The 15230-nt window shown below is 39.0% G+C and overlaps 1 protein-coding gene across 1 annotated transcript in view; it reads right to left on the bottom strand.

Annotated features, from left to right (window-relative positions):
- The window catches only part of fam20b (FAM20B glycosaminoglycan xylosylkinase), a 69950-nt gene that overhangs the window by 20803 nt on the left and 33917 nt on the right, over positions 1–15230 (bottom strand). The window contains exons 3-5 of the mRNA XM_055641988.1: positions 11255–11341; positions 4863–4972; positions 582–753 (exon numbers count right to left, since the gene is read on the bottom strand). Coding sequence (XP_055497963.1) covers positions 582–753; positions 4863–4972; positions 11255–11341 — 369 coding nt within the window. The remainder of the gene's footprint in view (positions 1–581; positions 754–4862; positions 4973–11254; positions 11342–15230) is intronic.

Below are 15230 nucleotides of genomic sequence, written 5' to 3'. Positions count from 1 at the left end.
CTACCAATCGGTGGTAGCCAGTGCCATCTTCTTCGCTGCTGTGTGCTGGGGCTGAAGGGCGAAAGCTGGAGACGCCAATAAGATCAACAAACTCATCAGGAAGGCTGGCTCTGTCCTGGCGATGGTGTTGGATTCTTGGGAGGTGGTCTTTTGGAGGGGAGGATGCTCCTCAAACTGCGGAGCATCCTTGACAATACAGCTCACCCCCTCCATGACACACTGGTCAACCTGAGGAGTACCTTCAGCAACAGACTGGTTCCACCAAGATGCAGGACAGAACGCAACAGAAGATCCTTTCTCCCTGTGGCTATCAAACTGTACAACTCCTCCTCCTTGTCGTGGGATATACTGAGGCTGACCCCCTCCTCCCTCCTTGCACATCCCCAATCCTTTCCATTCGTCACTTTAATTTCATGTTTCATGTATTTTGTGTTTTTATGACGGTTGGCAGATCAATTTCACTCCTGGGATAAATAAAGTTCTATCGTATCATATCGTATTATTCGATTATGAGAAATAAAGACAATATGTATTAACAAGACCAGTACGTATGAACAGAAGTAGTAATTAACAAGGCCTACCTGGCTAGTTTCCCCTCTCGGTAGGTCCTGCCCCATGGGTGTCTATGTTTTTGCAAAGGCCAGATATCAGGTAGCCATAGTGTGACAGATCCTTCCATTACATGTCCATCTGCACAGGCTGGTTCTGATTCTCTGCAGTAGTAGCATTTTCCATAGAAGCAACTACTGTTCCCTTTAGCAGCAAAATAAATAATTTAGAGAAATACTTAAAAAAGTGCAATTTTAATTTAAAGTAACCCAAAGCAATGGAGATATATTGTATTATTGAAATGGACAAAAGAATATCAGAAATCCAAGGTGAGTTACCCAAAACACCCTTGATCGTGCTTGACATTCAGTGAAATCCTGGTTCATGCTTGATCTCAGCATACTCTGATACCCATTGTGCCCACAACCTCAGCCTTGACTCTAATCAACGACAGAGAATGTACATCCAACTTGAGTAAAACATTCCAATTGTTTACAATGATCTGCTTGAATAAATTTATCTTCATCCACTTTCTAAGTAGTTGATTCCTTATCCTGAGACTATGCTCTCTGATAAACAATGAGGGGAAATCGTGCAATCTTTGCTATAATAAAAAAACACGTGCCAGAATATGTGATAACTGCCACAAAATTAAGAAAAATCTCTGATATTGATGTGTGCTGCTTCTTCTAGCATCTACTTATCAAAGCTATGGATACATCCAAGGACGGGCTAGATGTGATAGAAAAATTGGCAGCCAAAACTGGGAGAACTGCAACACATTTCCACAGACTTGTGAAGCTGCAAGGAGCCACACATAGGTTGAACACAAGAACTGTGAACACATTACAATGGCACAATTGCAATATTGAATTGTAACATATATGCCATTGCTTAACACTGAAGTAATGCAGGCATTATATGAAAGATTATATTAAAAGAAAGCTTAGAAAATACATTAAGTAGCTTCATGCTGTTCTTCAGTTTCCTATAGTTGTCACACAGTCCTAAGCTATGTAACTACATCCAGCAGTTGTGAATCTAACCAAAGGAGCTAAATTAAATGAGAAAGGGGCATGTTGGACAGCTTGGGCCGTCTGACAGAAGGGTCCCTACCCAAAACTACACCAATCCATTTTCTCCATAGATGCTGCCTGACCCGCTGAGCTACTACAGCATTTTGTGTCTATGAGCTAAATGAAACATCAGGTTTTAATTGAGCTCCCTTAATTGGACATCCAAGTCAAGCAATTCTAGGCTTAAAGATCCTGTCCTGTACAGATTGTGCCCATTGTTAACCTTGGCCAACATAGTTGTAAATCGTTGGCTAATTATTTTTCATAAATAGTAGAGAAACCATCTCAGTATGCTTTCAAATGAAGCCAGTGTCATATGGATAAGAAAATAAACTGGAAGTCAATTAAAGTTTAAGTTCCTAGGAGTAAAAAACTTTAAATTCCTAGGAGTAAATAACACCAGCAACTTGTCCTGGACCACCCGTATTGAAGCTATGGCCAAGAAAGCACCTCAATGCCTCTACTTCCTTAAATGGCTAAGGAACTTCAGCAAGTCCGCAACAACTCTCACTAACGTCTGCAGATGCCCCGTAGAAAATATTTTATCGACGTGCATCACAGCATGATTTGGGAACAGCTCCATCCAAGATCGCAAGAAATTACAGAGAATTGTGGGAGCAGCCCAGACGATGATACTAACCAACCTCCCTTGCATTGTCTCCATTTACATTTCATGCTAGGTCACCAGCATAATCAAGGACGAGTCACTCAGTCACTCCCTCTTTTCTCTTCTCCCATCAGGCAAGATTTGCAGGTGTGAAAATGCACACCTCCATATTCAGGGGTAGTTTCTTCCCAGCTGTTATCAGGCAACTAAATCAACAACTAGGGAGAGGTCCTGAGCTACTATCTACCTCATTGGAGACCCTTGGATTATGTTTAATGGGACTTTCCTGGACGTTATTTTTTTACTAAACACTATTCCTTTCATCACGTATCTGTACACTGGGTAGTTCATGTATATCATGTACAATCTTTCTGCTGACTGGTTAGCATGCAACAAAGGTTTTTCACCATACCTCGGTATACATGACAATAAACTAAACTAATTATGTACAGTTTGAAGGGTTAACAATTTTCTTAACCCTGATCAGCCTAAGATGACTGCCACAGAAAGAAAAGGAGCTGATGGATTGGTGACAGTCGCTTCACTACCATCAAACTAACAATATGAGGCCAAGTCTGATAAGATGACTGCCACAGAAAGAAAAGGAGCTGATGGATTGGTGACAGTCGCTTCACTACCATCAAACTAACAACAATAGTAAATCTAACAAATATTAGAAATTAATTAAAACAAAAACACAATGCTGCTTTTTCTAAGAACAATACAAGATTGTTAGACAGAGGAGCACACATACATTTAATTAATAATAGGTAATACAGCGTGGAAACAGGCCATTCGGCCCAACTTGCCCACGTCGACCGCACTAATCCCACCTACCTGTATTTGGCCCATATGCTTCTAAATCCAGCCTATCCATGTACCTGTCCAAACATTTTTTAAACATTGTGATAATACCTGCCTCAACTACCTCCTCTGGCATCTCGATCCATATACCCACCAGCCTTTGTGTAAAAAATGTTGCCCCTCGGGTTCCTATTAAATCTTTCCACCTTCACCTTAATCTCATGTCCTCTGGTTCTTTAAGTCCCCTGAAGTCCTTTCAATAATCTTTCATTCATCATTAATTTATCGCTGAATTTTATTATACACCTCAATTGTTACATTTAAAATTAAGGTCGACAATTGACTGACTTAGCAGTACACATGAAGAACTTTCATTTAGAGCCTTTAGTGCATTGCTCATTTTACAAAAAATGTCAGAGAAGATTATTAAATAATGAAGCTAAATGAAGAAATATTTGACGAAAACCAGCTCTTCAAACAATTAGTTTTTAAGGGCTACCTAATAGAATGTAAGAGGCAGAAAGACAGCAAGATTGAGGAAGGTGCTTCCAAAATTTAGGATCTTGGTAGTCAAATGAATGGCATGTACAGCAGAATGACTAAAATTGAGGATGGAGACTTTTGGAAGCGATAAGACTGAAGGTGATCAAAGAATTAGGACAATTTTAGTAACAAGAGACAGAATTTGAAAATTGCTTAATCAGAAGTTATCAAAGTCAATTAGCACAGGACGTTTCTAGTTAGAATGCTTTGAATTATCCGTTTTACAAAGAGGGAACATAGGAAGTCAATCAGAAATGCATCGGAATAATCAAGAATGAAGTAATAATGACATACTGGTTCAATGTCAAATGTACAGGAAAAGGGATCAGTTACGTAGAATGAAGTTAAATACATTGAGAGAAGGTATGGTGGCTTCTGTCTTCCCAATACAGATAGAAATTCAAACTGAATTAATTGGAATATGGCAGGTAGAAAAAAAAATGCTGGAGAAACAGCGGGTGAGGCAGCATCTATGGAGCGAAGGAATAGGTGACGTTTCGGGTCGAGTCCCTTCTTCAGGCAATTTTTAGATTTATGGATAAATTCAATCACAGTGAGTGGTAACAAACAAATTAAATGTTATTTGTATGTTTAAAAGTTAAATGTCATGAATATAAAAATATTAAAAATGTTAAACAGAAACACACACAGATACTGAGTGTTTTTAACATTTTTTTTTATTTCAGATTTACAATAATGCAGCTTATGACCCATTAAAAACTTTATTAATTTATTGAAATTATTACCATTCACAAATATTTCTTGAAGAGTCACTAGCTTCATGAAGTTTGGATTTTGTATGTTTTGGATTCAAGATATTCACATCAGTGATCTACTGTGTTAAACACACGAGATTCAAGGGGGAATGATTCAGGAGGGAGAAGAAAAACCATTGCTGGATATATAAGAATGAAGCCTGGTGAACAAGGTCACACCCAGCTGGAAAGAGGACAAATTAATTCAGTGAGCAGAAGAGAAAAGGAGGAAGAGGAAACGAGAGAAATTGCAAAAAATGAAATCCTATGATTTGAGGCAAAAATAATCCAAGCTTATTCCTGCAATTGCTCTGCTTGATATTTTTCTTTGAGGGAGGTAATGATATTTCTTGATCTCAAAATAGACCCACACACATTCACAGCCTAATAGTCTTGCCAAATTCAAAACTAAATTTGTGAAGAAGATATCTATCCTTCGGCAATTCCCTGACCATTTCAGCCCAAATTGTGCGTTACAGAGGTAAAATATATTTAAAAAATCACCTTGAATTAAAAAGTAGTTCCTACCTATTGTGAGGAAGGTGCTTAGAAGCTGCTCAGATGCAACAGGTTTTATTTCTGTATTTAGATTTACATATCTCCCGACAACTACTGGAGCACGCCGTAATCCTAAAATCCTGTGGGGGGAAAAATAAAACCGAATGGTTATCCCGACCATAAAACTTGCTTTTTAATTTAAAGCTGAACCTTCAAAATAGCTGAATTAATTATTAAATTGCTATCATGGTTAAAAGGAGGAAACAGTAAACAAAAAATGTTCAACAGGTCACATCCAGTCTGAAGAAGGGTCTCGACCTAAAACATCGCCTATTCCTTTTCTCCATAGATGCTGCCTCACCCGCTGAGTTTCTCCAGCATTTTTGACTAACTTTAACAGGTCAAGTAAGCAGATTTGTCAGTCACTTCAACTCAAGGCTCGGTGAGAGTGACATCAATCGAGGTCAATTTGTGTTGGAATTGTGCATTTTCTGCACTTAGCTATTTTTAAGAGCTAGCTAAATCTATCTGGCAGAATAACATAATCGATCAAAAAATACATTTATAATTCCTGATGTAGGATGTGCTTTATATTAACCTAAATCTGATAGAACTGTGGGGATTTGTTTTGTGATTTTCAAAATGTGCAAGTTTCATGTGCAGTCACCTCACATTTTACGTGAGTTTGATTTATGCGTTTTTGGAATAACGCTCTTGTTTAATCAATACCAAAGCCTGCTTTACGCGTTCGTATTTTTAAAATAATGCTCTCAAATTTACACGTGACCTCAAAGTGACTTGCGATACCTGCAAAGGTAATGTACAGTACAACAGTGATGATAGTCAAGCATTAGCATTTACATTCCCAAAAATAGATTTTAAATAAACAGTCTTTATTTCAGATTTCTTTATCGTTTCTTTTAAATTAATAAGTAAGAGAATAATGCAATCATAAATGAATTTTTTTTTGTGTGATGTAGACAGTTATATGACATTGTCCCAACCCACCATTTACATGCATTCTTATGGTAAAACTATTTAATTTACATGTTCTTGAGATACGCCCTGGTTTTCAAGAACAAAACCCCTGAATGAAATGAGAAGTGGCTGTATATTCCTTATTGTAGAATTCTGGATAGATCATCAAAGTTATTCGAAAAGTTAACACTTTTCCATTGCTCAAGGTCAACATTCACGTTTTTTTTTAGATTTGTTTACCTGTACACCATGATGTCTTTGCTCTGTAACAACTCATACTTTCTCAATAATAAGAAAATAACCCAGCTGTCTTCCCTGTATCCCAAATACATGACTTCATATTGCCCAAGACTGAACACCTGCTACAATGTTTCCCACTCAGTCTGTCTAATTCTCCTGTCTAATTAACCACGTAATGTAACCACAATTAGACTGTCTCATTCTCTTTGTAATCTCCTCCAACCATAGATGTTTGGTGCTCACAGTACAGCATTTTAATCTAAACACAAAATGCTGGAGTAACTCAGCGGGTCAAGCAACATCTCTGGAGAACATGGAAAGGTGACATAGATCCAGATAGGTGACGGGTTGGGACCCTTCTTCAGACTGATTGTGGTGGGGGTGGGGTGGAGGGTGGAAAGTTGGAAGAAAGGAGGAGCAGGACAAAGCCTGACTAATAAAAAGTAGATGCAGGTAAGGGGGGGGGGGCATTGTTTCTCCAGTTTGTGTGTGGCCTCACTCTGGCAATGGAAGAGGCCCAGGACAGAAAGGTAAGTGTGGAAATGGAAAGTGGAGTTAAAATGGTTAACAACCGGGAGATCCAATTCCCATGGTCCTCACCTTTCACCCCACCAGCCTTTGCATCAAACACGTCATCCTTCGACGTTCCCGCCACATTCAATGTGATCCCACCACCAGTCATATCTTCCTATTCATACCCCTTCCTGCCCTGCAGAGACCATTCCCTCCGCAACTGTTTTATTCACCCACCCAAATCACGCTCATCCCATTTAATTTCATCTACACCGTAAGGATATTTAACACCTGTCCCTATGGTTCCTCCCTCACATCCATCCAGCTACCCTTCCAGGTGAAACAGAAGTTCATTTGCACCTTCTCTAACTTCATTATACTGCATGTGGCCTCCTTTACTTTGGCGAGACCAATTGTAGATTCGGCAGCCGCTTCACCGAACACTTGCACTTCGTCCACCAAAGCCTACTGGATCTCCCGGCTGTTAACTATTTAAAATCCACTTCCCATTCCCATACTGACCTTTCTGTCCCTGGGGCTCCTCCATTGGCAGAGTGAGGTCATGCACAAACTGGAGGAACAGCACCTCATATTTCGCTTGGGTAGCTTACTACCCTAATGGTATGAACATTGAATTCTCCGATTTAATGCATTTAACCAACAACCACACCTCCTCCTCACTTCTCTCCTTCCTTTCTTCCTCCCACTTCTCTTCCCTGTGCCCCACCTGTGCATCTATGTTTCCCCTCCCCCTCCTTTCACTTATCCCTTCCTCTGGCTCCTCAACTCTTTTATCTTTATCTCACAGCTTTTGCCTTTTCATCTCTGGCCTTTGTTTTACCAACTGCCTATCAAAATCCCCTCTCACCTGTATCTGCTGATCACATATCAGGCTTTGTTCTGACCCTCTATTCCAGCTTTCTCCTCCCTCCCTCCATCACAATCAGTCTGAGATACGGTTCCAGCCCCAATCTTCACCTATTCATGTTCTCCAGAGTTGCTACCCGACCTGCTGAGTTATTCCAGCACTGTGTCTTTTCTTGATAAACCAGCATCTGCAGTTCGTCTCTACAAATTTTAAATGTCTGATTAATTTGCACATAGTACAAAAAGCTGAAGCCCTGGGGAATACGGCTCGTCTCATCAGATAGGAAATGCGTTATCCCTCTCCTGACTCCCATCCTTCAAGCAATTCCAAACCCAATTTGACCTAATTTTTTTGCTAATTAACTATCTCTACTGCCAGTTTAGGAAACACCTTTATGGCAATTCACATAATCCACCTCCAAATACATTTCCAATCCATATCTGTTTGGACATCAAATAGTTTAAATAAATTGTTCACTTTAATTTAAGGAATTTTAAAACTCTGTATGTGTGTGTTTGTTTGTGGGTGCATGTCAGATTAGATTTTTGGCCTTTGATTCATTGGTCTGCCAAAACCACACGCAAAAACCCAGAGATTTTTTCCATTTCGCTAGCCATTTTACTTTTACATTAGCAAATCCACTCCTCACTAAATGTCATCGTTTTTATGTACACATTTTTAATAAAACCCTTCCCCCCCCCACTCACTAATGTTTTTGCCTCCTGCTGGCCAGCCACCATAATGGCGGCTGCTGCCGCCCGTCTCTCCTCTCCTCTACTCTCCCCCCCTCCCCTCCCCCTCCCCCTTCCCTTCCCCCCCCCTTCTTGATCATCAAGTGATCCCTACCTTCTCCCTGGTTAGCCCCTTGTTTTTAATAGTGGTATAAAACGATTTGGAATTTTCTTTAACCCTCCTGGCCCTTCTAATCGCCTGCTGAGTTCTTTCCTCCATTCCTTATATTCCTCAAAGGCTCTAATCGATTCCATTCTCTTAAACATTGCATGCATTTCCTTTTTCCTTTTAGACCAAATTTACAACCTCTTTGGTCATCCAAGGTTCCCTTACTTTGCCATTCTTATACCTCCTCCGAACTGGAGTCCACGGTTCTGAAATTCAATCAATAGGAGGAAGGACATATATCCCATCATGGAGAGGAAATAAATGAAACAAATTGGTTATGCATATTTGGCTGAAAAATAGTTGATGTCCACTATCAAATGACAGCAATGCTGAAGTTCTTGATTGTGTAAGAATATTGAAATAATTAGATTAAAGCCACAATCTATTTATTTCACTTGCTGTCATCCTTGCAGTTCTAATTTCAAATAAAATCATTCAGGCAAGTGGAGACCATTCTATCACAGTCTTGACTCATGGCAGAAAGGTTTTGAAGAATTAGTGGGCAAGAGAGTAATTGCAGGATACCCAGTCTCTAACCTATTTTTGCAGCTAGATATCTGTCTGAAGATGGCTTGTGTAGTTGGACAAGAGAGGCTAAATGGAATTTAATCCAGGGAAATGTGAGATACTGCTTTTTGGAAGATGTGACAATGCAATAAATGGCACAATAAATGGAAAGATAATAATGGGTCTGGAGGATCGGAGCCTTACAGGCTGGCAGGAGAGTTACGTGTGGTAGTTAAAAAGACACCAAGGATGTTCTTTATTAGCTGAAGCACAGATTATAGGAGTAGAAAGGTTATGCTACAACTGTTTATGACACTTGATAAATCAGTTGAATATGGTGCACAATTCTGGTCATTGATCGTACTGGAGTGTGCAGGGGTGATTCACAAGATATTGCCAGGTCTGGATTATTTTTAATGAGAAAATATCAGATTATGAGGGTTGATCTGATAGAATAAGATAGTGTTTTTGGTAGCGGAAGGCTGAGGGGAGACTTAAGCCCCTGTCCCACTTAGGCGACCTCCGCCACGACCTCTTACGAGTTTGCCCGCAACCCATAGTCGCGGGCAAACACGTGGTCATAGTGGTCTCCGCTATTTTTTTGGTCGTAGGTCTAGTCGAAGCCGGTTGTAATAGGTCGTGATGCTAGTCGAAGGTGGTCGAAGGCAATAGCTCCGGGGTGAAAAAAAGTCAGTAGAAAAAAAAGGTAATTTAAACACAAAACGTCACCTCTTTCACTCCAAGGCATGTTCATTCATAGCTGGAGAGTTTTTTGGAGAGGAGACTTGTGTTTTAGAGATGGCACCAAAAAGGCAGCAGCGCAGGGGGAGGGCACAACCCTAAAAAAAACCTGCCATGCAGGTGTTGCCCACCCAGGAGGAGGAGTGGCAGGAGGTGCTGCCACAGGAGGTGATAGTGCAGGAGGACGTAGCCCTGCATGAGAGACTCCTGGAGGAGGAGATCAGGGTGGTAGTACATGTCCCCACCACCACCCCATCCTTCACTGCCTCACTTGAAGGCAGCAAAGCAGCCCTTTCTCCTGTGTCTGACACAGCATCAGAGGCAGATGCCCCATTGATGGTGAAGGAGGGCTGGAGGAAGGTTATTCCCTACACCTTCACCAGGCAGCAGGAGACCGACCTTGAGGAATGGTTCCAGCAGAATGCCATCCTGTACGAAAAGGAAAATGAGGGGTACAGGGACAGGGACAAGAATGGCATGCTGCCATCCACTGCCCCACATGTGTGCTTAAAGTTCCATCTTTTGTCAAAGCCCAGCGCCACTCTCTTCCAGTCATCTGGTTTGCTGGGACAGTCCATCACATCATCTCCATTCACCCATTGAGACCTCTTCTTGGGCTTCCTCTTTATCCTTGCTCTTCCCCTTCTGCCTTTCTTAAAAGGCTGCTGAAGCAAAAGGGCTACTGCAAACAACAGTAGTTGTATTTTTACTATCATCATCCATACTAGTTCCTTCCTTGCTTGCATGGTTCAGAATGATTTAAAAAAACAAAAAAACTGGGTGGCATTTTTAAGTGAGAAAAAAAAGACATGACATCATTTTATCAGGTGATCATTTGAGCTGTAGACACTCGTCACTGGTCGTTGTTGGTTTTCGGTGTGATCCTCTGAGGTGGAAGGGGGTCGTGCTCATACACGGACCAATTTGCCAGAGACCATCCTCGAGTAAAACGTACATGGTCGAAGCCAGTCTTCAACATAGTCGAAGGAGATCGAAGGTTTTCTTCATAGTCGAGGGAGGTCTTCAACATAGTCGTAGGAGGTCGTACACATAGTCGAGGAAGGTTGTAGGAGGTCGTAGGTCACCACGACCTTGAGTTTTTTTTAGTCGCTTCAGGTCGCTGTGGAGGTCGCCCAAGTGGGACAGGGGCTTTAGTTCAAATGTATAAAATTATGAGGGGGTCAAGATTAAGTTAACAGGGTTGGCCTATTTACTTTAGCAGATGGGTCAAAAACCAATGGATACATATTTAAAGTCATTGATTGGGGGGATTGATTGGGAAATACAATTTGTTTTCACCTTATAGGGTGGTAGAGATCTGGACATCACTGCCGAAAAGGCAACATTCCTCACCGTATTTAAAAAATACTTGCATATGCAGTTGTAATTTTTCCACCTGCAGGGCTCTGGACCAAGTGCTGAAAAGTAGGATTAGATTGGGTAACCAGCTTAATTGTGACAGTTGAATGGCCTCCCTCTGTGCCATCAATGATCTGTCATTGTCATATAGATAATAGCTTTGACTAAGAAAACACGTAAAAGATGTGTTTACCAGTCTGACTACAATTGAGAAAATTAATTTAACCATTTTTTAAAACAAACATCAACTGAATACGAACACATAATTTCATTCTCATCCAATCCCTTGTCCCAAAAGCAAGCTTTTGTACTGTACCGATCCAGATGAAAAGCAGATATTTCAGCATTGTGTCTATCATATCCAGCGTATGGTTCCCCTTCAACCACATAAGCTCTGCTGTACCTAAAATTAAAAAATGAACATACAAACTTTGTTATTATGAATAATAGCAATTAATTGTTTTAGAAAGATTGTTAAGAAAACATTAAGATTATTCTTTCAATGGTCATTACCTCATTTATCATACAAACAGAACATCTTGTTGAAAATGCATTTGTGTCTCATGAGTGGCCAACTATCACCAATATTTGTCAATTATAAATAACTAATTTTCAATACTGAATTGAATACCCTGAATGCATAATACTTATTCCAAATGAATAATACTTATTCCCCATATAGCTATTATCAAGACAGATGCGTACACTTTGAAAGACTCAGTGAGCAAGTTGCAAGAGAGATTGACAGTTGTGTTAAATAAGTTTTTGTTTAAAATTCCATGCATTATCAAAACCTCACATTTGATTCTTGTAATTATGAAGAAAGACTTAGTTTTTCTTTCATTTCTGCAATGTTTTATGTAAAAAATAATTCAATTTGATTGAACTATGATGTTTTCTTGAATTTAGCCTTTAAAACTCGTTTTCAATTTTAGTTTTTATAAGAACTCTCAATGACAAATTGGTTATACATAAATTTTGGTGCTTCATTCGTAAAGGCTTACGATAATTGTTTAATTTAAAAAAAAACCACATTAAACATAGAGACATAAATAGGTGCAATAGCTGATCATCCAACTCAGACAGTAGTTGCATATATTGCCACGCAAATATTACACTTCTTGCACATCTTGAATAAAATGTTAAATTTGTCCAGATTCATCATAAAATAACCAAGCTTGTCTAAAAAGCATGCATTCACAGATGGAAAAAATTGCCAATTTACCATCATGTGAGAAATGATGTCAGGAAATTCATAAGGAATTTGTTAGATGTCCTAAGCAAAAAGTTAAGTATTTGAAATGAAAGTGAAAACTGTAAGTATTCAATAAGTCAATATGGAAGACAGAAACTGAGGTAATGTTGCAGATCAATAACATTTTTTTGTAATTACTTTGGTGAATAGTTACTGGCACAAATCATTAACATCACTTCACAGGAAACTTCTAATCAACTTGCAGACATGACCCTGAGTATCCAGTTGCCTGTCATTTTAATTTTTAATTTCAATTCCATATGCCCTCTGCATCCTCTGTCCTTTGCAGTCTTTGTCAGAACTTTTGTGTGTAATTTATGTATAATTTGTTTCTAAGTTTGTCTGAGACGATATGCCTGTAATGCTTCTACAAACAAGAATTTTATTTGTACCAGTACTTCACTGTGCTTATGTATACGACAATAAACTTGACTTGTCCTTAGCTGTTTCAGAGTCAATTCTAACTTTGACAAATAGCATCTAATGTTCTAACTATATATACAACATTTTGTTAGACTCAACCAGCAATTAAACAATTTCAGACAATAGATGTTTTATTCTAGATTTCCAAATTTGTTCCAGTCCTTTGGACAGATATCATACATTTACCACCACTCCACAAGGTATTTGATAGTTTGCATCAACATTCCCTAATTAACATTAAAACTTTTCTGCTTTGCCTTTTTAGAACTTACTTTTTCTCCTCCCCCTTATTAGGATCTTCTTTTTTTTATTGATCACTGAATAATTCCATTTAAAGTTCTTGAACTTGAAATGATTACCTTGTTTCACTCACCATAAGTGATCTAATGTTTTGTGCTTAGACTTCAGATTTCTGGCACCCACAGTATTTTGTGTTTGCAGTGAACCAGACACCAATTATCCTATTCAGTTCTATTATCTAGAGAATCTCCTCATTGGTGTAATAACACATTTCAAATGTTGGTGAGGCTATATTTGGAGTATCGTGTTCTGTTTTGGTCACCCTCTTATAGGAAAGATGTTGTTAAGCTGGAAAGAGTGCAGAGAAGATTTGCAAGGTTACTGCTAGGACTCGAGGTTGAGCTGTCTAGAACTTTATTCCATGGAGCGCAGGAGGATAAGGGGTGATCTTAAAGGTGTAGAAGCTCATGAGTGGAGTAGATAGGGGCAGGGGAGATTTAGTAGGAACCAGAGAGGTAACTTTTTTCACAAAAGCGGGTGGGTGTATGGAACAAACAGCCACAGGAGATAGTTGGGGCAGGTACTATCACAACATTTAAAAGACATTTGGACAGGTACAGAGATAGGATAGGTTTAGAAGGATATGGACCAAACATAGGAAGGTGGGAAAAGTGCAGATGGGGCAGGTTGGTTGGCATAGCAAAGTGGGGCCGAAGGGCCTGTTTCCACGCTGTATGACTGATTCCAAATCCAAAAGGGAGAGGGAGAGGGAGAAGGAAAACGTGCAGATGGATACAGAAGAGGTGAACTTCAGGGCCGAACATAACCCCGTCGTAAGTTGAGGAGCACCAAAATTACAAATTCAAATAACCGTTCTTAACAATTGTTAGACATCTACCATTTCTTGTCTCGTGTAAAAGTATAGTTTCAATTTTCCAACCTCAAGGGCCAATTCCTAAGTTTGGAGTGCAATGGCCAAAGATTTTAGTTAAAGCCATGAAATTTATTTAAGTAGAATCTATCAGGAACCTGGAATTTGTGAAACCTTTATGAGCAAATTCCTGTTTTTGGTTCATTCTTATATTCCCCCGAATTATCATTATCTCTTCCTAAATTGTGAAGATACAAAATAATCATTCAATAAATTTTCTTATTATCCCACATGTTTGTACAGGAACCTTGTACAATAATAATTTTAAAAAGTGCTATTATTGAGAACTGTTGCAAGATTGTTTTAACTCGATGATTATCTCATTTTCTCACATATCTTCACACACATTCTGACATATCTAAGATTTTCAACACATCTTGGGGGTCAGGAAAAAGGGGAACCTTGAAAGCTCCACATCATAATTCATAATCCTTGAAGGAAATGCATGATCATGCATATGGCCATGAAAGTATTATTTATTATTCAGTTGAAGTCTTGCAGTGATAAATCCAAAACAATACCTCAGCTAAGCATCTAAAAATACAGCTGGTTGCCATTGATATTCATTATGCTGATTAATGCTGTTTTCTGCTGGTGTGCAATTCTGATCTTGAACAAATTAAATTTACGAGTAAAAAGTTTGCTATAATTTAGCCATTGACATAGTTTTCATTTCAGTGAACTAAAAAGAACAGCTTTTGCATTTTTCAATGGTTTGAACTGCAGACATGATTTTCATTTTAAGACGACAGAAGTAGGTGAAAAAATCGAAAAAGTGTCACACCAGCTTAAAATTTAAAATGACAATCTAGGTAAACTAACATGCAACAATCTATGTTTTAAATTCAGCAACTGCCACTGTTGACCATTCATTATAGGCAGAATGTGGAGGCATTTGTGAGGTTCCTGAAAAGATTTAAGAAAATGGCTCCTAGAATGAGAGACTTGATATAAGAAAAGGATAGTTGGACTGGGACTTCTTTCTTTGTAGAAGTTTGAAGGAAGATCTAATGGAAGAATTTAAAACAAAGAAGGATTGTATAGAGTGGATAGAAGGAGGCTGATCCTGTTGATGGGGTATGAGAACGAGAGGTCGTAGATAAAATGTATAGGGGAAGAGAATCTGAAATGTGCTGTCTGAAGATAAAGTGGTAGGTATGATGAAAAAACATTAGCATCACAATGGAGCAGGAGAAAGGTGATTAAACTGTTCAATTGATCTGGTTCAAATACAGCAACAACAAAAAAATGGTTGAATGGCATCCCTCTGTGCTTTAACCCTTTCATGATTTTAGGATTCTATGTTTTCTACATTATTGGAACTCTTAATACAAGAAAATTCCCCACGTTATTCAAGGTGTAGTTTTTAAAAAAAAAACATGATTTTTACTTGGAAGCCTATCACTTTACAGAAGAAACAAATTTTGACTAAAGCATGACACA

This window comes from Leucoraja erinacea, chromosome 10 (genome assembly GCF_028641065.1).
Source record: "Leucoraja erinacea ecotype New England chromosome 10, Leri_hhj_1, whole genome shotgun sequence".
Lineage (NCBI taxonomy): Eukaryota > Metazoa > Chordata > Chondrichthyes > Rajiformes > Rajidae > Leucoraja > Leucoraja erinaceus.
This window is presented reverse-complemented; position numbering and strand designations above follow the sequence as displayed.